At 30.5% G+C, this 24,675-nt stretch overlaps 2 protein-coding genes across 2 annotated transcripts in view; both read left to right on the top strand.

Moving 5' to 3' along the window:
• The window catches only part of LOC148229352 (synaptotagmin-15-like), a 64,630-nt gene extending 44,012 nt beyond the window's left edge, over positions 1-20,618 (top strand). Inside the window, exons 2-11 of the mRNA XM_088196827.1 lie at positions 15,568-15,892; positions 16,195-16,357; positions 16,429-16,562; positions 16,643-16,734; positions 19,249-19,373; positions 19,535-19,628; positions 19,702-19,869; positions 19,932-20,039; positions 20,097-20,307; positions 20,368-20,618. Coding sequence (XP_088052953.1) covers positions 15,592-15,892; positions 16,195-16,357; positions 16,429-16,562; positions 16,643-16,734; positions 19,249-19,373; positions 19,535-19,628; positions 19,702-19,869; positions 19,932-20,039; positions 20,097-20,307; positions 20,368-20,495 — 1,524 coding nt within the window. The 5' untranslated portion in view covers positions 15,568-15,591 and the 3' untranslated portion in view covers positions 20,496-20,618. The remainder of the gene's footprint in view (positions 1-15,567; positions 15,893-16,194; positions 16,358-16,428; positions 16,563-16,642; positions 16,735-19,248; positions 19,374-19,534; positions 19,629-19,701; positions 19,870-19,931; positions 20,040-20,096; positions 20,308-20,367) is intronic.
• A 647-nt stretch (positions 20,619-21,265) lies between these two features.
• LOC148229353 (hexamerin 70a-like) lies at positions 21,266-23,723 on the top strand. The gene is made up of 4 exons (XM_088197727.1): positions 21,266-21,425; positions 21,500-22,437; positions 22,507-22,664; positions 22,736-23,723. The coding sequence occupies exons 1-4, from the start codon at positions 21,344-21,346 to the stop codon at positions 23,625-23,627; spliced, it is 2,070 nt and encodes a 689-aa protein (XP_088053853.1). The 5' UTR covers positions 21,266-21,343; the 3' UTR covers positions 23,628-23,723.
• The last annotated feature ends 952 nt before the right edge of the window (positions 23,724-24,675 follow it).

Genomic DNA, 24,675 nt, shown 5'->3' on the forward strand with positions numbered 1-24,675 from the left:
ATTAAGGAGCCGGATAGCGACAACCATAAACGAGTTGGCTAGTGCGGATATTTTGGCTCTAATAGGTATCAGATCGTGATTATTGAAGACGTTTCAGAACTCAAAACTGGAATTTATCCAGAATAATTTGATTGTAGACCGCGCCCTTCAGTTACATGAGCTTTAAATCTTACCGAAAATGATAGAATTATAAAATTTAGCATGGTAGAAGATAATAGTATTATGCGCTGATTAGAATGCATTGTATATACGCGCATCCTTTCCACACAAAGGGTAGTTTTCAGAGGTTTCTATGAATGATTATCGCTTCTGGACGAATATGTAATTAGATGTTCCATGAAATATTTATTTTTATTAAGGCAATTATTTAGTCCCAAGATCTCTCTTCCCATTGTTATCCTTACTTTTAAAACGTGTTGATTTCTAAAAACGTTTGTTAGAAATGGTCGTTAGAATGACCTCTATATTATAACATATTGTGCATATGGTTAAAGTTTATCTCATCAAAGCTCGCAACTCTCAAATATGCTATAAAGAAGCGAACTGCGTATCTCATCTGGTTGCGTTTAATACGAGGCTGTTGGTTTACTTCTCAAATATTTGCCGGGAATGCCCACAGGGCTCACAAACACAAATCACGTGGCCTGAGCGGTTCGAAGCACGTTGCCGAAACGACATGGTGTGATGGCACGTGCTAATCCCGTCAATTCCTTGTGCTTAGATGCCATATCACGTAAACGCGGGACACAGGCATGCGAAACGAGTCTATCGGGATTGGGATGTGATTACGTTGGGACGAATTATTTTTACAACAGACATATATCCCTTTTTCATCCGTGACGAAAAGATATATAAATGTTGTATTATATCTTACGAAACATGAGTAAATAAATATTGAGATATTAGATATTTTATACATATCGATGAACTACTACTAAAATTCTCATACATTTTTGTTTTATCTGTTTATTAATTAACAATAAGTATTTTTTATTATGATATTGGCATGCAAAGAAAACATTAGAGCAGGTCTTTTTATTTAATATGAACTTTACATGTGTTGATTTTGTCGTGTTTGCTTCCATTCTCCAAGTTTTCATCCATTGTTCGATTCTGTGAAGCTTTCTCTGGAGGTTTTCAGACGCTTTCAATGGGTCATGGTGAGAAGCAATTACAGCTGTATCGTCCGCAAATGTCGCTATTGTTTCTGAACTTATCTTGGGAGATCAGCTGTAGAGTCTCCAATTACTCGAACCATCAACTACTCGAGTATCGAATATTAAAATTTAAAAATACTCGAGTACTCGAGTACTTTCGAGTATTTATCAAATGTACCAAAATAGCTATTATTCAAATTCGTGCACATATAAATAAATAAATAAAATACTTAGTATGTTAATTTTTACAATTATTTTAACTTCAAGAACATACTTTTTAAAAACAATAATGCAAAATGTGTCTCGAATTTAATATTACTGCGAACCTTTGGTTTTATTATTTCCGTTGTGGAAAAAACCCTTTCCGTTGCTGTTGATGTTGGTCTTATTGTCATTAACGCGTTGGATAAGGCTTCTAATTTATCTGTTCGCTTTTTATAGATATAAAATTTTTTGAACTCTCTGTTTATGTTCTCTTCTTTCATACCCTTCTCTGCTTTTCTCTTATTTTCTTCGACTATTGACAAAATAGCATTTTGTAATTCTTCTTGAATAGATTTTTTTTCTTAACAATATACAATCTTCTACTCCTTCTGATTAATGTGAAGAATTTAAATCTATATCCTTCGAAGATGTATTTGTGTGAATCCCTTTCACTCTAGAGCTAAACGGTTTGCAAAGAACTGACTTTACTTTAAATGCCTTTAAAACACACAATTGTTTTGATTTATATTTTAAGCTGTGGGATCAGTATAAACAATTTACAACACTTTACGCTACAACTGCATAGTCATAAAACCTAAAATTTTTTTTTTTGATATTTCATATTGTTCATTGCCATAAATTAGATAAGTCGGGACTGTCGGACAGAAAACACAAAAGAAATTTCTCCGTCGTACCCACTAACATAGCCGACGACCGGAACTATGCAACTATGGAACTATGAAAAAATTATACCTGATAGTAACCGCTCTAACTCGGGACTTCGGGCATAAACGCCAAATAAAAGCAAGACGTTAACCTTTACCGCACCGAGTTAAAGTTAATTTTGTTTCTGAAATCTTTCAAAATTTTTTAATTTCGAGTATTAATCGAGTAATTTTCAAAATACTCGATTATCAAGTACTTGAAAAATAGACAAGTATACTCGAGTATCGAGTACTCGATTACTCGAATTGGAGACTCTAATCAGCTGTATATATTAGGTAACATTTTATTTATTTCAGCTCCGTGCACTCCGCGTTGTTGACTTTCACCCGAAAGTATTTTATGTAGGATTCTAATATTTTATAAATGCAGTTCGGCAGATTTACTTTTATCTTATGTCCATCGTGCCAGACTTTGTCAAAAGCCTGTCTGATACCTATGAACGCAGTGGTGCATTACCTTTTGCATTAAAATTCATTGCTGATTTTGTTTATAATCCTATGGACTTGCTCTATAGTCCCGTGGTGATTTCTGAATCCAAATTGGTAAACTGGAATAATTATTTTTTTGGTAATATTACGAGGTGATTTTTCCTTTTTTTATTTGTAGTAAGATTGGGTGTGGCTTTCCAAGCTGCTGTTTAAATTGTCTTTGTTAAGTGTTCAAATACTTGTTCTACTTAATCTTTACTTTTCAAGAAAATGATCAATTCGATAATTTGGTCAAAGTTTTCTCTGAACAAATCCCAATCAGTTTTATGATTATATAAGGTCGGAGTTTGTTGTTTGTAGATTAAATTCTATCGTATTTTTACTGATCTGATAAAAGCTTGAAACATGATTCTTCTAGAATTCGTTTTACATATATTCCTTTGATAATGCAAAAGTCAATCAAGTCAAGTAGTTTTTTTCTGATCAATTGGCTGGTATGTTTGTTCTCCTGTGGAGATTCATCTCAAGTTATTTTCCACTGCCGCATTGTAAAACTCTTTTTCTTTATTCTTTATTAGTCTTGATCCACATAGAAGGTTTTTGGCATGATAATTCCATCCAGCAATAAATTTATACTCCAGTTGCTGAAGAAGAATTTAAAGTTTTTTTTTAAATTGAATTTTAACGTTACTCTCTTGAAGTTATAATTCTTGAATTTTTTTTTATTAATGTTCAATATTGTTTTTAATTGTTACTGCTGTGCCTCCGTGTGCAGTTTTGTCTGGTTTCTCATGAAATATACACAGTGACCAGATATCTTGAAGTAAGTTTTTTTCTGTAAAATGAGTTTCGAAGTTGATCGAATTTTTTTTGATTTCTTGTGTGTTGTGCGATAAACCGTTGGCGTTCCATATGACAATGTGTAGTAAGACAGTCATTTTTAAATTTTATTAGTAGGCTCAGCATAGTTTGTTGCTTTAGCTCTTTCATCACTTTTTTATTTCGGATTATCCACTATTTTCTTTTAATATTTTAATCGGTTGGTTCGTTCTATTTGAGAAAAATGTGGTCCAACTGCGTTGAGAGTTGTTTGAATGAGAACAATATTCAAGAGTTGTGGTGAAACATAGTCTGGGGATGACCACCGAAGAACTAATGGTTAGTATCTGTATCGAGCAATAGCACGAGGCTTCAGAGGAGAACGAGAAGGAGAAAGAGGCTGACTATCCCCAACTTCAAATGAAATTAGGGATATCTGTAAACTGTGGAAAATCTATGAAAAGCACCATTTGAATAAGGCTAGAGCCATGAATCTATTCAATGACAATGCAATGGCATATTTTTAAGTCCTTAGAAGGTGGCAAAAGCAAGTTTCGTTGGATATGTTCCATGTAAAATACAAAAAAATACATTGAGCTATTAATTATAGCAGTGATTTCAATATGAATAATTAATAAATTCGTGGGTTTTATATTAATTCACGATTCACGAAGAACGAATCAATTTAAGTGTTAACTATTGATTATGCAAAAATTTGCTTTGATATACAAATACGTTTCTGATAGGAATTATGCCTGTACACCTAAGTATTCACTAAAATCATCTCAATAAAAAACCTCATCGACACTAAAAGCTAACTATCCGTAATGATAGTTTGCGTATATTAACTAATAATAACTAATAATGGGAGAAAGTGCTGTTTAAAAATCATTGCTATGTACTTGCTATTTTTTGAGATGCTGCTAAAATGTTATTGTATATAAATCGCTAAAGTATATTTTATATGACTTTATAACTAAGCTTTATTATTTATAAATAATTTTCAATTCAATGTTGTTTGAATACTGATATTAATAATTCTGATCTACTCACGTGCTGGATAAAATAAACAGCAAAGTTCTACATAATAAAAATTGTATATACATATCTAACGTAATGTAAGGTATGCAAATTTTTCTCGCTCGCCGAATTTTTTTCCTGTGGAAAATTCAATTTTCACGCATTTCCTTTATAGCGAATTATATGAAATAACTTTTGCAATAATAATAATAATGACGACAGAAAAAGGCACATCAAGTATTGCGGTATACATCATATTAAAAAGCAAATATTTTATTCGGTATCAATATAATGTTTCCCGCAACTTATAATACTATTATATATATTGGTTTGTAATACAATATTTCAGACGGAATGTATTATAATCCTCGTTGTTAGCCTAAAGGTCGTTTTTGGGTCATAAGAGCACCGTCATAAAAAAAATAATCAACGCCTCAATAAACGTAAACATAATGTGAAATGGTGATATATGTATATAGAGACAAGATAAATTACTGTTTAACGAATACGAATTAAACTAATATGACATTATATAGTATATAATACTATAATAAATATTTATTACCAGTATCATGTACCATATAATACAACGGATTCATTAATGTACATTTAGATAATATATCAGACTGTTTTAGGATATATAAATACGAATAAAGTAGTATTAACTATTTACTTTAATATTGAATTATTTTTTTATATTCAATTAAATAGTATTTTTTCTTTATGCATAATAGATAAGTCTTGTACTTCACATAATACTTTAGGATTTTCGTTATTGATTACTATAGAATAAGCTACGTTTTAATTTATTTAAAGTTAAGTTTTAAGCTCTTGTTATTTTTATTTATATTTAAAACATTAAAAAGGTATATTTTCTATAAATAATCTTACAAAATATTGTTTCTTATGCTAGGTTACAACCTTTATCATCGTATTATTTTAATTTTATTTTTGCAATAAATTTTATTTTAAAAATATATTTTTATTACGGCTACGACGACGATACACGAAACGTATATAAGGAATTGAACGTAGCGCGCTTTAGTACTGATAGATTGAAAAAAGTAATTCCAATTAACTAATTCATAGACATGCTACTTAGTTTTAATAATATGTCCTTGGCGTTAAGCTATCTATATAGTATTTAGAAACAGGTTGCATATTCTTCTGCTTGTAACAAGTATGGAATTATTTTGCAAGCATTAGATAAAAAAAAAATTTTACAATAAGATTATTTTAGATAAAGTGGTTATGTAAGATATAAAAAGCTGTCGAGTTAAAACTAGTTAAAACTAACAAAAAGACTAGTTTTATTTGTAATAAAGCGTTTTAACTGTCTAAAAAAATAGTTTTCTTCGCTAAAGTGGGATACCACTGTGGGGAAACATCGAACAGATTTAGTTGCACAGTACGCACCATAAATCAGAAATGGTAAAAAATAATATTAATCGTTTTGAATATAGCCTTATTTGAGTGGTGATTTCTTACAAAATTTTGCAATGTTTTCCACATTTTACAAATGTCCCTTATTTCATTTAAAGTATGCAATTATTCCTTAGAATTACACAAAATAATTATTTTTTACAAGTGTCCAATTTATTACGTAAGATATAAAACGCTGTCGAGTTAATTAATTGAATGACTCTTTTCTTTATAATTCGAGAGACTAAATCATGGCAATAATTTAAAAAAGGCTAGTTTTATTCGTGATAAGCGTTTTAACTGTCTAAAAAATAGTTTTTTTCGTTAAAATGTGACACCACCGTGTGAACACTTCGAACAGCTTTAGTTGCACAGTACGCACCATAAATCATAAATAGTTAAAATATTATATTATTTGTTTTGAATATAGAATTATTCGAGTGGTGATTTTCCACAGAATTTTTCAATGTTTTCCACATTTTACAAATATCCCTAATTTTAATAAAGTATGCAATTATTGAGTCAGGATTATACAAAATATTTTTTTTACAATTAGATTGTTTAATAAAAGTGGCGAATTTTTTATGTATGATATGTATTATTTATCAAGCTAATTATTTATAAAAAGTATATTTCTATTTGGGTGCGTTTTATTTGTCTAAAAAATAGGTTTCTTGGTTAAAATAGAACATCACCGTGAGGAACCTTTAAACAGCTTAAGTTGCAAAGTACGCAAATCAGAAACAGTTAAAATATTCTGTGCTTTGAAAAAATATAACACATGCATTATGTTTTTTTCTTAAAACGGCCGTTCTTAATCTGCTCTTACGGCCAATAGAAATTTTATTTGAAAAAAAATCGCTACATTTCTGTAATTGGTAATTTTACCGAAGATGGGCAGACAAAATATAACATTTTAAAGATACTTCAGCTAAGAACTCCTCTGGGACTTTCTCAGAAACTTCTCCTACTGAATATGAATGTTACAATATGACTAATATGACATTACATAGTATATATTACTATGATAAATAATTATTAACGTTATGACGTACCATATAATACAACATATTCATAAATGTACATTTTTGTGAGATATATTTTTCTTGATAAAAATTAGTCTTTGAAATATTTATAAAATCGTAACTAGGGACACAAACTTCATACATGTAAATCTGAATCTTGTTTGAAAGATGAAAATTGTTTCGATCCCGAAATTTGCATACATATATATTATTATTGGCTCCCAGAGAACGGCATAGCAAATTCATGTTAAATAAGTTTTTTTACGTTCAATATTTTTTCGCCAAAATATCATTTAGATTTGGAATACATAAAAAAACCTTTTACTTTGATGGTTTGAATTGTATTATATAATTTAGTTCGATAAGGTCAAAGATTAACCACGAAACCTTATTAACGTATAATCGAAATGTATATCCTACCGTATAATATAGGAATTATAATAAAATATTTGATGTTATAGCATTAATCGTTAAAATATGCCCTACGTGCTATTTAATTTTTGTTAAATGAATCTTATTAACACTCCAATTATATTCTTATTTACATGTGTAAATTGTAAACCGAGAAATATTTAATTTAAAATTTGCATTTCACCATCTATCTTGTACTCGATGTATTTACAAGTAATGCAAACACTCAGAACAGTAAATTAATTTTATTTAAGCAAACATATATAACAGCAATTTAATGTAAGGCAAACTAATTTGCTCACGATATAATGAATAATCTTGAAAAATCCGTTACATTACATACATTATGGATGTAGCGGTTTTTCGCTTCACAAACAATTCATAAGAAAGATACAAAGGACCCTTCTAAGAAATAATCCAAGTTTTTTCTTATTTACTTTTGTCGGTTTTTCGTGTACTAATTTGTTTTCTATATATGATATGTATATATGTATATAAAAATTAATTTAAATATACAACATATATAACATTTTTGTTGAAAATAAGATGATTTTTTTCGTATTATAAATGAACTCAGCACATAAAAAATTTATTGGCACGCTCATTTAATATTAACTTTTTAAGCTCATAAAAAATATAAAACGCTAATATAAAATATTGCCTAATTCAATATAAATTAAATAAAAAAATTATCATCATCTAAAATCATTGATTTATATTGCTTAAAAAATCGTGATATGTAAATCATCAATTATCCGAATCACACATTCGTTACTTCATCAAAATACATTATAAGAATGATCGCACATATATTCTTGTAAAAGAATATTCACACACATAGCAGTAATAAAAGGTTATCTTCAAAGATTCGATACATATACGTACTCATTTGGAAGCAATAACGGTTTTGTGAGAATCTATCTTAAATTTGTCAAGTCCTTGAAACATATATGTATATGCGTCAATCGATATGTTAATATTATATATTATATATGTTAATATGTATATTCTATTAAGCTAATATTTAACTGCACAAAATGACTACCTTAACTCTGTTAACGTAATGGTATTATTATTGCGTTTATAACTAATATAATATATTCGTCTTTCAAATTGCGTTTTAAGGACTATTAAAATGTATGTGTGTGTTTGTTTTTGACTTGGTTGAAAAGCTGTCAAAGTTATTTTTAAACGACCAATATGAGAACGGTGTATGAAATTTGTTTTCCCTCGTGTACTTTCAGTTGAAAAAAGTTTACGAGCCCTAAATACATAGGCGTATGTACAAGCCTATGTGTTGTACAATTTTAATGGTTGTACGTTTCATGTTCGTTTATCAATATTATTATTATATTATTCATTTAAAGTGAAACATTTTAGTACTTTTTAACAACAGTGTGCGGATGTTAAAATCTCTGTGATGGGAGCCAATGTAAATCTAGAGCTTTTTATCTATTATAATATGAAAGCTTTAGTAATAGAGTCAATTAGAATTTTCTGTCTTAATAGATTCTTTATTAAATTTACCTTGTTATTTTATTTTTAAAGTAGAAAGACGGTAGGTAGGATATTAACCAATAAAATTACTGAGTCTGAGAATTTCACAGTATAGTTTTATTTTTAAACTCAATAAAAAATAAATATAGCTAAGCGGCAAAATCGTATTAAAAAATCATCTGTAATATTTTTTAATATAAAAATACTTATAGCATTAGCCTTTACTGATATATTTAAAAAAAAAATTGTAAATTACAAATATTTTTCAACAGAAATAATATAATATAATACTATACAGAGAAAGCTGTTTTGCATTTTTTAATCTAAGTAGATCTTTAATAAACATTAATTTAATGTATGGAATGATATTTAATAATTATTAAACGATAATGGTTTGGTGGAACGACAAAACATCATAAAAATTTGGAGAGCACCCAGATGTGCACAATAGCCACGCATATTTTTAAAAGCTATTAATTACTACAAAAGCTCCTTAAACACAATCAATAAAAATATTATAGGTCGCGCATTGAAAAGCACTGTTTAAATTATCCTACCAGAACGATGACCAGTGGTATAATCGGTGATTATTACTAAAACAATTTAGATACTAATATTAAATGAACCTTCGTATTATTTAATTTCTATCGTGTCTGTGAAAGATCAAAATTAGTGATTATGTTATAATCATAATTCCGACCGATCAACGCAGATTAATTTATTCTAGATTATTATAATCTCACAGATAAATGTATCCTACATATTATGTTTACATTTTTATTCATATTAGTGAGCTACCCCAGTTCATAGAGTATCATATATGAGCCGTAGACTTTGAAAGTGGGGCAAGTCCATTTTGTTAAAAAAAAAAGAATATAATTTTCGTTATAAATGATCTTAAAATTTCTGTGGTTATTCAATTCTCAATCATATCTATAAATAACAGTGTAAATTTTTTACTAGTAATTTATTTTGGTCAATGATATTAATTGTTTGTTGATATTGAAAGTGAGGCAGGTCTACTCAAAATAAAATAATTACATTAACCTATTTGAAAAAAGTAGCAAATGTTGAAATAAAATAGAGAAGTAAATATTTTTTTTATTAAAATTAAGCTCTTGAAAACAGGAAATTAATATTTTCATAAAATCATTGCTTTTGAAATTAAGTTAAGTCTATTGGGCCCTAATAAAAATATGTTTTTTGTTTAAATAACGCAAATATAATTATTGTATATGAAATTTTTATGAAAAAATAGCGTAAATTTTATAAAATAAGACTATTTTTGCTTACTAACATTTTTAAATCAGTTCAAACGTATCCCATTATCTAACCAGCAATAACATAATATGGACTTGCCCCACTTTTAAAATCAACGGCTCATATGTATAATAAAAAAGAATTATTATACGGTCATCTAAAATAGAACTTTTAAAACACCTGTCACAAAATGATTTTGAAGATAGAGTTATGATTGGTATTCAATTAGTTTCATATCTTGTTTGTCCGAACTTCCTTAAAGGAGCATTATCATACTCATGACACACACATCTGTACATATTTATAACTGACTTCATAAGTCATAACACTCAATTACTAATGCCAAAAGTATTTTATAGTAATTAAAATACAATACTATTTTATATAGTATTATAAATTTCAAAAAGATTACTTTATACCTTGAGCAAGATAAAGAACATAATTGAATAATATTGCATCTTAGCTATTTTATTAATTTCTGCTCCGAAACTAATTAACGTGTTAATATGCAAATGTTTTTAATACATTGTAGAGTTTATAAGGTTTGTTTCTCATTGTGACTTGCTACAGTATTAAAAATCTGTACAAAAAAAATATAAGTATATTTTATATAATATATATTTCAGTTTGTATGTCTAATAAGAAATGTTCCAAACAAACATAGATAGGTGAAAAAAGGCATTCCAAAGATCTTATTAAAAATACTCGAGCATGTTTCCGCTTATTGGCGTGTTTGCTTGATATTTTTTTTACGCCCTTGATTTTGATTAAATATCTATGTATGATACATTAATAAGTCACTATACTCTGAATAGCACGTTTTAGTTAAATAGTCACACAATCGATTCAATCATGATAGAATTGGCTTAGATCTAATTTAGAGCAGTTTAGCAAATAGAATGATGTTAATGATGTGTATCAGTCTCTACACAAAATGGTATTTGCGAATATGAATGTGTCTATTAAGCCTTTTTGACAGCTTTTAGCTAGATGAGAGCTTTTACATTATATTTATCACTTGTATTAGAGCATTGTCTAAAATTTATATGGTTGATGTTAAATGGAACGTAAATCCGTAAGTTTTATGAATACACAGTTTCGAGGTAGTTGTTTTGTTCTATTTATAAGCAGTGCATTAAACAGCCTTATGCATATGTATTATGTATGTATATAATATTGCACACACACATATATATGATATGTACATATAGAAAATAAATTGTATAGAACATGACGTGTGATATTTTCATGAAAAGTAGGCATGTAATATTTTTCATTTTAGGATGACATATGTATTCAAGAGTCATGAATTTTAAAGCAATGTTGAAGAAAAAATATTAAGTACATACATTGCTTAAAATGAAATACGTGTTTATCTACTGAAACGAGAAATGCGATTAGGCACAAACAATTGTAAATGTTTTTGTATTAAGGCACAATTTTCACTTAGTTGTTTTTATTACTTGCCTTTATGGACCCAAAATAATAAATATAATAAATTATTAAGTTAAATTTTCCGCGCCTGTATAGCGGAGATTAGTTTGTGGTTTTATCGTATGAAAGAAATATTGCGATAAAAAATACCGTCTTTTTCCGAAAATAAGACATCCTCCGAAAATAAGCCCTAGCGTGATTTTCAGGAGTTTTTGGAATATAAGCCCTCCCCCGAAAATAAGCCCTAGTTAAAATAATGTGAAAAAAAATTCGTTAAAAAATGCTGTTGATGTATTAAGTATGTTTAGCTGCCCTTATACCTACTCGTATTTCATAGAAATGTTTGAAACAAAATATTCCGAGAAATTCATTGTTTACCTCTACAGTTCATTTCAAGCAATGCACCAGCACATGTCAAAATTAATTCTAGGAATTTATCTTAAAAATACAACTAAGGCAGCAGTATGCATTGTGCGACAGTGCAGGTATAACACTTGTTCATTTCAGTCTTGTAAGTCTGATTATTTCCTCATACGTAATTTTATTTTTTATAAAGTGAATAATTTTTATCCTCAGTTAAAATGAGTACAAAACGAAAGAGCTATTCCGTCGAGTACAAAAAGGGAATCGTGGAAGACTCCAGGGGTGTAAATCTTGTAACCTTCTGTAAAGAGAAGATGCTGGATCTCCGTATGGTTCGCAAATGGCGTGCAGACTACGATAACCTGTGTCAACTGGTGGGCCAAGGAAATGAGAAAAAACGCAGAGTTGGATCAGGTCGGCAGCCGTTATTTTCTGAGTTGGAAGAATGCATCTGGGAATGGATTGCCGACAGGAGAGCAATGGCTTTGGTTGTGCGCAGGGCTGATATTCAAAAGTTTGCTCTTGAAACAGCAATTGAATTTAATATATCCACAGAAGAATTTAAAGCATCGTCACACTGGATGGACAACTTCCTTCAACGACATGAACTGTCTCTAAGGAGATCAACAACAATGTTTAAGCTGGAAGACAATGAAGTTGTTAAACGTGCACTTGCGTTTAAGCTTTTTGTTGATGGCATCGATTTTTCGAAATACCAACTCTCCAACATGCTTGCTATGGATGAGACCGCGGTATTCCTAGGCCAAGGAGTTCAAACGACGGTTCACCACAAGGCTTCCTCGTCAATTTACGTTCCTTCTACCGGTTACGATAGTGCACGTGTTACCTGTATTTTGGCGATTCGTCTAGATGGCAAGAAAGTATCGCCATTTTTAATCACTAAAGGTAAAAAAGACCAGATTAAACGCATTTCAGGAATTTATGTCATTGAAAGTGAAAAAGCCTGGTGCACCCAAGCAGTTATAAGAAAGTGGGTTGATTTTATGCTGCCACCACTGTTGAGGGGTCAAAATAGAGGTTTACTAGTTTGGGATTCAGCCAGTACACACCGTGCTAAAGACATGAAAAACTTTCTTGCTGAGAGGAAGATCGATCAAATAATGATTCCGGCAGGAATGACTGCTTACCTCCAGACACTTGACATTGCAATAAACAAGCCATTCAAGGATCATTTGCGGATGGAAATCAATGAATATATTGAAAACAGAATGGTGAGAAATCATCGAGGTAATTTTGTAAAACCAGGCTTACAAGAAGTTGTAAAAAATTCATGGGACAAAATTGTTTGTGTTTCCAATGCACTACGAACAGGCTACTTAGACAAAAAGTATTCATTTAACGATAGCTATATTGCAAGACATGAGAGATTCGGACCAATGATTCAACAGGAAATGAATTTGGAAGAAAATCAGAACAGACTTCAGAATTTGATCATTTATGACGATGTTCCAGAAGAAGATGACACGACTGTAATTGAATAAATTTAAATTTCTGTATTCTGTGTAAAATAAATAAATATTAAATAAAAATATATAAATATACTTTTATTTTTGCCCTCCCCCGAAAATAAGCCCTAGCGCGTATTTTGGACCAAAAAAGAAAGTAAGACAGTGTCTTATTTTCGGAAAAAGACGGTATGTATATGTTTCTATGAAAGATATAACACATAGGTGAAAAAAGGGTTCGCAGAAAATCTTATATATTATTTTTTCTGTTCCAAAAATCAAAGCTTGTTTTTACCACAGATAATATATTAGACTTTTTTCTAGGATATATAAACACGAATAAAGTAGTATTAAATATTTAATTTATTAATAATAAGCAATATATATATTGAATTAAAATAATAATAACATATACCTTAAAGCTTATGAAAATTTGTATCAATCAATACTTGGATTTACAATGGACAGTAATTTTTTCCTTATACAAAATAGATCATTATTTTACTTCACATAATACTATAGTATTTTCGTTATTGATTACAATAGAAAACACTACGTTTAAATTTATTCAAAGGCAAGTTATAAGCTTCTGTTATTTTTTTTATATTTAAAATATTAAAAAGGTAATTTTATATAAAAATCTACAAAACTACAAAATCTACGACGATAAACGGCACGCACATAATGTATTGAACGTGGCGCGTTTTAGTATTAGTAAATTGAAATATGCTATATATTTCAATTAAGCAATTCATAGATATGCTACATATTAATGCAATTATGATGAAATGGATAACTCTCAAACAGACTGTGTTAACGCAAATACGGTAGAGTTTCGTTAATATGACTGTCAATCTTCTAGTAGTAAGTACGCTATTATTTAGCTAGGATTAAACAAAATACATATTTTTTACAATTAGATGGTTTTATATATACTGGCAAATTTCTTATGTAAGATAAAACGCTGTCGGGTTAATCAATTGAACGACTCTTAACTCATGCTAATAATTTATAAAAATTCAAGTTCTGTTTGTAATAAAGCGTTTCAACTGTCTGAAAATGGATTTCTTTGTTAAAATAGAACACCACCGTGGGGAACATTTGAACAGCTTAAGTTGCAATGTAAGCAACATAAATAAGAAATAGTTGAAATATTTCCTATTTATTAGCATAATAAATAGGAGCCAAAAAAAATTCTGATTGTGGAAAAAAAACCTTTGTGAAATAAATATAGATATTTACAATCACAGAATAGAAAATAGGTCACTTTAAACAGCTGACACAAAAAATTATTTTATTTTTTTTATTTATATATATTACTTAAAATAAACTTTTTTTGCAATAGTAAACTATCCTATTTCAAAAATTAATTTTAGGTAGAAACAAATCGATATCTCACAAAATATTTTGCAATGTTATTCTAAATATTGTAAATGCATTAAATCAAAGTTTTATTTATTTTATGGTTTAATTAATTTTAAATTTTAATAGAAACGCGTTACACCACGGGAATAAATTATTAGAAGGCATTATTGTAAATATTTATGGTATATTTCTCGGGGTTTGGGGTTAAAGTAACTTTGCAGCTAAATAGACGCCGAAAAAGCTTTTTTTATAAACATATATAGTGAAATATATACATACATTTTGATATCAGGTGATTGAGTTGAAATGATTTTTGATGTCGTATCACGAATGCGATCTTCGCTGGCATGTCGGATTGTATTATTGTCGGTTATGATTTCGGTGGAATCCTGATATGTTGAAGTAGCTTGTTTCTGCTGCTGTGACTTTGTGGCATCTCTCTCTTCTGTGAAAAAATCTTTTATAATGCTTTTATAATCGCAGATGAGGACGTTTGTGACAATTGAATTACTTTTTGAACATACCTCTACATTTGTTGACGACTTGAGAGAAATGGTCCAGATAGATAGGCGATCGGTAACCAAAGAGGCGAATAGCAATAGTAATGTGCACAGTCTAACACGCGTCTTTTTCCGCAAAGGATTGTTTTTTCAGATGTGCTATTGCTAATACAATAATTTGCTTAAGAGATCTCTGTTTTCGATTATTATATGGTCATTGGAGTGAACTCTGAATTAAAGGTTGAAATTTATTTTTCAAATTAATTTTCTAGAACAATAATGGCTTATGAACTAACAAGTCTTTCAACTAAATCTGTAAATCTCAATAATAAGATACGTTTTAATAGGCTTTGAAAGCTAAACGTTATTATATCTTTCGGTCGAACTTTTAATCTGTTCGGAATTTGGGGTATAATAATATTAACATTTAATTTATACTTTGCTTATCGGCTGTCATTTTTTATTTTCAGTTCGTAGCCACAGTCTACGAAAATATGAGGCGAAAGAAAATTAGCGAATTGTACATGGACAATCCACCATCGGACGGATGGTATTTGCAAACTTATCAAAGAGCCCAACAGGAAAGGGTGCGTAGGCTCTTTGAAGGCGAAAATTTGAAAAATCAAATTTTTACCTATACTATTCCACCACCGTCGGACAATTCTTACGAACAAGTAAGCACTGATGTGACTAGCGCAGAAGATGAGCAAACTGTGACTTTTGCTGAAGACGAGACATCATCATCCATCGTTAGCGAAAAATTGATTCATAATCCAGAATGGGTTAACTGGCTGAGTAAGTATAGAATCTAATATATATGTTATAAAATCTAACATTGTGTTGTCAACTACTATAAATAATAACAATAAATATATTCATTTATTTAAATAAAAGAAAATTTTTTTTTTTTTTAAATTAAATGCATAGTATCTTTTCTTATCTAAAATATGTATAATCTTGAGCACAATACGATCAAATATAAAAATTTTATGCTGCACAATTGCCTTGAAAGCGTGACGGAAATTAACCGTCCGAAGCTCGACGGAAATTTGCTCTACAGCAACATTCCAACGGTTTTTCAACCTTTACATTCACAGACCCAATGCTACTGGCCATCGGCGTTTGTGTGTGTATTGCGTGTTTTCTGGTATTCATGGTGAAGAGGGTCCTGAGGACAAAATCTCCGTTGGGATCCCAAGAAGTATCTCCACCATCGATTCTTGTTTATCCAGCTCAAAACGGACAGGCGCCTCAGTTCTTGTGAGTCAAAATCGATACATTTTCCATTGTTTCACAATTAATATATTTTAATAACATATTTTAAATTTCAGAACAAAAGAGATTAACTTTTCACTACCTTCGCCGAGATCGAACTCTTTGAACGAATTGAACGTCGGGTCTGGATTGGACGAAGTAGACGATTGCCTAGCACCTGCACGTCCTCAACAGCGATCCAATTCTTTCAGTACTGTTAATTGTATTACGAAATTTAATTATTGAAATTAATTACCTTTGAGATTAATTAATACTTGTGCTTTAATAAAGCCGGTTCAGCAACCGAGTTGGGAGTTATCGATCCGTCACTGTATCAAGAAAACTTCTTAGACGATGATTTGCTCTGGCCCGAAGGACATGTGGTGAGTTATTATTTTAATATCAACATATAAAAAAATTGTATCGGAAGCTGCATAAATTATCGGAGAAATAAGGAACCTTCCGATCGGGACTAGCCTAGAGAATTCATAAAAGGTAAGCTATTCACGGAAACGGGCGTGCTTTTGTGACCCAACTACAAAGATGCTTCCTTGTCGGATGTGGGACATATTGGACATATAAAATATTGCACAATATAGTACTGAAACGGCTATTCGCTATTGCAGAAACCAATTTCGTCAACTTGAAAAAATGTGTCGCAATATATAAATAACTGTGAGAATATATTTGTACTAAATGGTCCTAAAATTTGCAGATACACAATTAAAAGTCTTTTATTATTCTTAGCTAGATAATATTGTAAAAAAAATCACATTAAAAATGTAATTTAATTTAAAAACTATCAATAAAATATTGTTGTACAATATTTAATATAAACGGACTGATTATTATCTGACAAATCAATTAAGATGCATTACAGTGGATATTTATTACTAGTTAAGTAATATTTTCACTAGTGAAAATATGTGGAGGTTCTTCAGTAAATCACCATAACCACGACAATTACAAGAATGAACGTGACAATTGCGTAATATTAACAAAAACTGTAACTAAAAAACCACAACAATAGACCTCGTAATGTCAAGTTGAAAAAATGGATATTTTGGACATAAAGGAACAAGTAAACAACACATTGTAATTACCCTCAAAATACAGAGAATTCATATTTATTTTGGTCCATAACCGTTGAGAAAAAAATATGCCATCAGGCGACAAAAAGCATTATTAACATTCAACCCGTTGCATGAATCGAACTTCAAAATTTTCATTAGGCAAATTTCACTTACGAAAGGCGTGGACATATTTCATTGGACGAATAAACGAGCGCAACAATTGGTTGAATGATCTTTACATTGTTATGATTCGTCGGAGAACTTCCCAATCTACGATACATAAGGTCGGACTCCAAGGGAGATCAGTCAGAGAGGAACAGAGAAAGAGGCAGACAGACATCTGCGAACTAAGAGATATCTGCAGAGTGGCCTCCGAGAGACACCTAGACAATCGATTATGAGCACGTTCTTCTACCAGAGACCTTAGAAAACCATCCGAGGATGATTTGTGTCCATTTAAAAAAAAATCTGCCATTTTATTTCAAAATAGTGCCTATTAAAAAAATCTTGCTTTGGTAAAAAAAATTCTATATAAAAAGTTAAAGAGGTAAAAACATTTAAAAATATAAATTGAAATAAAAACAAATGTGGATTTTTAATTTTTTTGGGCAGGGGGGGCTTTTGTCTTGAATTTGCCCAGAAAAATGCATGTCATTTAACTATTTGAGTAGTAAGTTAATTTATACATATTTGATAATTTGTTATAAGGTTATTTTCACGAATTTTTGCAAAATTAGTTCTGTTGGTTTTTATTTATTATTATTTTATATTGCATTTATAGTAAAATAGTGTTTTGATTTATTTTACTTATTTTTTGTAGTAGTATATTTAAATAATTTATTTTACATATATATTTTTTATATAGTATATGGCTATTGTGGATTTTTTTAAATCAAATCAGAAGCTCTCAATATTTTTTATAAAAAAAATAATGAATATTTTTTATGTTCATTTATTTCGTACTCCTTAATTTATTAGTATTATTTTCTATAGAAATCATGTATATTTAATAAAATTAAAAAAAATATATTCATATAATGTTTTTTATTTATTATTTTTTTAGTTATATATGTAAATATAAGTAACTATATGGGATACCTTAAAACGGTGAATAATCTACCACCGTACATGTACGGCGATACCGCTTAAAATAATAATGAAATACCATGAATCTTAATGAAATCGAAATATTAAAAAAAACGACCGTTGACTAGCCAACTTTTAACCCCCCCCCCTCTCTCCCTTAAAAAAGTGAAATGACGTCATTGGTTCTAAACTAGAAATTCTCGGGAAATACATTAAAAAAATTAAAAGAAAACACAGTATCAAATCTATTCCATTCAGTGAAATCACAGCAGACAAAAAATTGTTTACAAATTTTTAACACTTGAACTTGTCTTATTTTTGCTTTAGTAATAAAATAAGTCACTCATATATTAAACCTTTCCGAAAGTGTTCGTACCATATGTTTGAAAATATGCATACTTTCTCGGAAGATCTAATGTATTTGAATGACAAGTTTTTATTACCCTAACCGGCCGGCGGTTTTATCCTTCCTTTGGTGATCTAAGAATCTGCTATGATAGGAATAAATTTATGCGTGTTTTTTTTTCGATAATCATTTTTTTGTTTTTTTTTTTTAAGTAGAAACAGCATTTATTGACAATTGTCTCACGATTATTATTGACATCCGAAGAGGGCGTGAAATTTTTGTTACAAACATTGGAAAATATCAATTATTAGCTAAGCTCAAAATTTCAACGGGCAGTTGAAGAGAAATTATATAATCGAAAAATCCAGACATTGATGTTTTTTTATTTGTAGGGAAGACTCTGGTTTAGCTTGCGATACGAAAACAGCTCCGAAAAACTTCTGGTGACTTTGGTCAAAGCTAAAAATCTACCATCGCGCACTATAGCTTCGATCAATACCTGCGATCCTTACGTCAGGTATGATATAACTTGCTCTATGACGCATGTCTCAATTATTATTCATGTATGCTAAACATTAATTAGCATTTAATTTCCACCCAAAATCGTACCCTTGGGACATTTAGTCACGCCTGCTCTAATTCATTACATAACGCACGCATAATTACCTAATGTTTCAGACTGCAATTAATGCCAGACGAACGCCGAACCCTACAATCGAAACAGAAGAAGAAAACTTGCAATCCGTTCTTTGAAGAGACGTTCGTGTTCCAGGCAAGTTTAATTTTAGCCAAGATTTAAACCATTTTATTAACTCAATGATAAACATAATATTTAAAAAAAATAGATAGCTGATAAAGGTCTGCAAGATCTGATTTTAAAGATGACCGTTTTGGATGGGGGACGACCTAAAGGAAAGCAAACTTTAGGGCATCTGTTGTTCCCATTAGCTGCTTTGCCTGAAGAAGAAAGTGCTGGAAATGAACCTCACTTGTATAAGCTTGATTTGGAAAAAGTATAAGATGCATATCTTAGTTTGATATAAGCGACAATTTATTTACTATCGATCATTTATAGGACCCTCAAGAGCCTACTTCTGATTTGGGAGAAATGCTTGTATCTTTGCTTTACAATGAAAACTTAAATCGGCTAACTGTCACTGTGATTGAAGGACGGCGTTTGAAAGTACGTTTTTAATTTAATTGTATTTTTTATATACTTGAGCTTAAATTTTATTTATAGGTTAAGGGAGATCGTCGCCAAGTATATGTTCGCGTTACTTTGAACCAACAATATAGGGCTATAAAGAGCAAGAAAAGCCGCTGGTCAACTGCTACTCTCGAAGGCGAAGCAGCTGTAAGTGAATGCTTCCATTTCAGACTTCCTTCTACTGGACTTCCTCTTGCCTGTGTCACACTTCATGTTCTTCATGCTGGAAACAAGTGCTCTAGAGGTAAGATAACTCTTACATTATCAGACTATTTTATTCATAATATCTAAAACCTTATTTCAGATAAAGTAATCGGAAAATTTGTACTCGGATCTTTCATGTTCGCCAGAGGAAAAGCACTCGAACATTGGAATGCTGCTTTAGCTAATCCCATGGAACAAGTTCAACATTGGCATGCTCTAAGTATCTAAGATACTCATTTAAATAATTAATAAATACATTATAAATGTTGTGGAATATCTACAGATTATTATAATTTAATAACTATTACATACACTTACTTAACAAAAATGGTCCATACATTCCCTAGGATATTTACAAAATAATAAATCAATTAAATTATATTTATATCATAAATATTAGCATAGATAACTATTAAATATATTTATCATCTATTAATGTTATTACTGTGCTGATTTATTTTGCATATAACTATGAATATTTTTATATAATTTTTCACTATATCTATTTTAAATTATAAATGATTATGTACTATTTTATTTATCTTAATAATTAACGTTGTTTAATTACATGTGTGTTGTATATATATTCAGTATTAAAATATAGAAATCAATGCGATATAATCGCATTTCATTGAGAAGCTATTTATGTATATGTATAATAAAGTGTTTAAGTGCAAATTTGTTTGTATTTTTATTTAAAATCCTAATTTAATTTTTATATTGTCCTTGTAAACTATGTGATAATAATAAATCTTAATTATATATAATTATTGAACAGGTGTTTGTAAAAAAAATAATATAAAATTGATAACTTACTTGAACCTCGTATCAATTATGTGATTACTAAAAAAAAACAAGGCAATTATTTTTTATTACAATATTGATAAACCGCATAATAGCTTCTAAAGGTAAAAGTGATGATCTCTTGAACTATAAAATCAGTCAGTTAAATAAGTAATTAAAATTATTTTCGGCGATATTTAATGATTATTTTTATGGCGAATGTGGATTACTTAAACATATAAAAGCGCGTTTGAAACCTAAATCATCACTTGATAGTTTCGCACTGAGTTACTATGAAGTTCTTGTTCTTGTTCTTGGTTGTCGGAGTGAGTGTGGTTGTCTCTGAATTTCAGGACAACACCACGAAAGAAAATGGTATCATAAAATAATATTAATTTATTTTATTTATGTTTATTTTAATGTATAACTAATATAATAATATATTACAGATTACACCATGAAGCAAAAAGATATGCTTAGACTATTAAATCATGTCTACATGCCCAATTTCTACAAAGATCAATTTGATCTAGGAGAATCGTTTGACTTCACCAAGAACTATGATTATTTCAAGAACATGGAAGCTGTTAAGGATTTCTATGAAATGTACCAGCACGGCATGCTCCCTAAATACAAGATATTCTCAATCTTCAACGATGTACATAGAGATCAAGTCATAGGTCTCTTCCACGCATTTTTCTACGCCAAGGACTTCCAGACCTTTTACCAAGTCGCCTGCTGGGCAAGAAACAACATGAACGAAGGCATGTTCGTATATGCCTTTACTGTAGCCCTCATCCACCGTGAAGACTGCAGAGGATTCTACATTCCTCCTCCATATGAAATCTATCCCAACTTCTTCATCAATAATGAGATCATGCAAAGGGCAAACTATTTAAAATCCTTCCAAGTAGCATCCAACACGCCAATGGCTGATAGAAAATTCTTCGTCAACAACAAAGACACATACGACTACCCCGATTGCGACGAGGAATACAAAATCACGTACTTCACCCACGATATTGGACTCAACACGTATTATTATTACTTCCACGCTGCCTATCCGTTCTGGATGACCGGTAATGATTTCAACGGTGTGTTCAAGAACACAAGAGGAGAGATTTACTACTACTTCCACCAGCAACTCATGGCTAGGTATTACATGGAGAGAATTGCCAACGACATGGGAGAAATCCCAACATTCTCATGGACCGATCCGATCAAAACTGGCTACAAGTCATTCCTTAGCTACTTCAATGGAATGCACTTCCCCTCGAGACCTGACTACTTCAACATGAACAAATATAAGTACAACACCATGATAAAAGACATGGATTATGCTGAGGCCGTGATCAAGGACGCTGTTAGATACGGATTCGTTTACACCGTAAGTTTAATTAGATCTATAAGGAACATATATAAAACAAAATACATATTTATAAAATCTAATTTTCAGGATGATGGCACCAAATATAACTTGCGCGATCCCAAAGACATCAATACCTTTGGAAACATTATTCAAGGCAACGTTGATTCTCCAAACTACCGCTTGTATAAATACATTGGATTGTTCGCTAGATTCCTTCTTGGAAACACTCCTCACTTTACCGATAAGTTAGTATCTATCACACTACTTTTGATATATCTTTTTTTAAATACTCTAATATTTAATTTTTATTTTAAAGCTATAACATCCAACCTTCTGAACTAGAGCATTACGAAACTACCCTCAGAGACCCAATCTTCTACCAATACTGCAAAATGTTCATGAAGTTCGCTTTCGAATTCAAGACCTATTTGAAGCCATATCAACGCAACGAGTTGTTCTACGATGGAATCATAGTAAGAGATATGAATGTCAACGACATGTACACATACTTCGATGATAAATTCAACGTAGATATAACTAACGGAGTTTACAATTATGACTTCAATGAGAAAAAGGAATACACCACCTATCAAAGGCGCCTCAATCACAATGACTTCACAATGAACTTCTTCGTTGACTCGAACATGCAAACCGCTGTAGAATTCAGGGTATTCTTTGGACCGATGCTCAAATCTTACCAAGATATTAACAAGTACAGGAACTACTTCTACGAAGTTGACAGATTTTATCAGGACCTGAAGTTCGGAACAAATGAAATCAGCCGTAAATCTAGCGAATTCTTCTTCACAAAGGGCGATTTCAAGACAACCAAAAACTACGAACAGTACTTCTACTTCCCAAGCAACCTTTTGTTACCTAAGGGCAGGACTGATGGTTTCAAATTCCAATTCTTCGTGATGGCCGTCCCATGTACTAATTATCAGACTAAGACGATGTACAAGTACGACTACTACTACAGCAGATGCTCGGAGAGCTACGCTCTTGGATATCCGTTCGATAGGTATGTTGACGTGAACGAATTCCCCTTCAACTACGATCGCAGCAACATGCACTTCAAGGAGGTCACAGTGTTCCATAAAAACGACATGGTGTCCAACAAAATGGACGTCTTCTTCTACAAAAAGATGGACACCGTTGACAAGTACTACAACACAAAGACCGAACAGATGGACAACACTAGATTTTAAATAAGGCATATATTATATTTATATTAATAAAAATACAAAAAAAATGAAATGCATATTAAAAATAATAAATAAATTAAATTATGAACATTAAAACAAGTCTTTGATTTATTCTGTACCCACACACATATTAAACATTATATTGCTTCACATCAGAAAACTAATTAAAGTCGAAAGTAAAATTATACATATTATAGTAACATTAAAAATATAGTTATGATAATAAATATTAACTATTATAAATATACATTAAAAACACAACGAATAGAACATCGCAGTATTTTAAAACCATGTTAAATTAATATGACTTGTAATTAAACGGTCAGAATTTAAATCAAATTTTAGTCAGAATAAAAATCAATTTTCGGTCAGAATTTTATTAGCAAAATGGTCAGAATAGATATTAAATTGCCAGAATAAAAACAACAAACGGTCAGAATAAAAATAATAAACGGTCAGAATAAAAAAAGTATACAGTCAGAATAAAAATAACACAAGTAACTTACTGCCATAGTCACATATTTTATGCAGGAAACTTGAAGTTAACCTATTTTATTACCTCATTCCAATTGTGGTACTCACATATGCGTCTTCGCTTTTTGAACAGTTAGTCATAGATTGGATGATGTTGGACAATTACAAGATATACCGAAATGAGAACAAATCATTAAAAACAATATCATTAAAAAAAAAGGTTCGGTTGTTTGGTTCTCGGCGCGAGCGGTAGCGAGACGCCTCCCTTTTCCTATATTCATTTGTAATTATTAATAAATAAAACCATGTTATAAAATAAATTTTGTTTTATTTTAGAATGTTACACTTTGATTATCATTCACCGTAGTGGTGGTCGTAGCGAAGGTCTAATAGTTGGTGTTGACAAGAGCTGTTGATTCAGCGTTGGCGCGTCAGAACTGTCAAGATGTAAACGACAGATGCCGTCGAACAGTTGTACCAATATTAAACGATAACGCTATTGCCAACTGAAAAAATTGAGTCTGACCATGTGTCAACATAAATCTTACCATTTAATATTAATTCTGACCGATCAAGT

The sequence above is a fragment of the Plectrocnemia conspersa genome, unplaced genomic scaffold (genome assembly GCF_051122295.1).
Source record: "Plectrocnemia conspersa isolate PC_06_02 unplaced genomic scaffold, ASM5112229v1 ptg000011l, whole genome shotgun sequence".
Lineage (NCBI taxonomy): Eukaryota > Metazoa > Arthropoda > Insecta > Trichoptera > Polycentropodidae > Plectrocnemia > Plectrocnemia conspersa.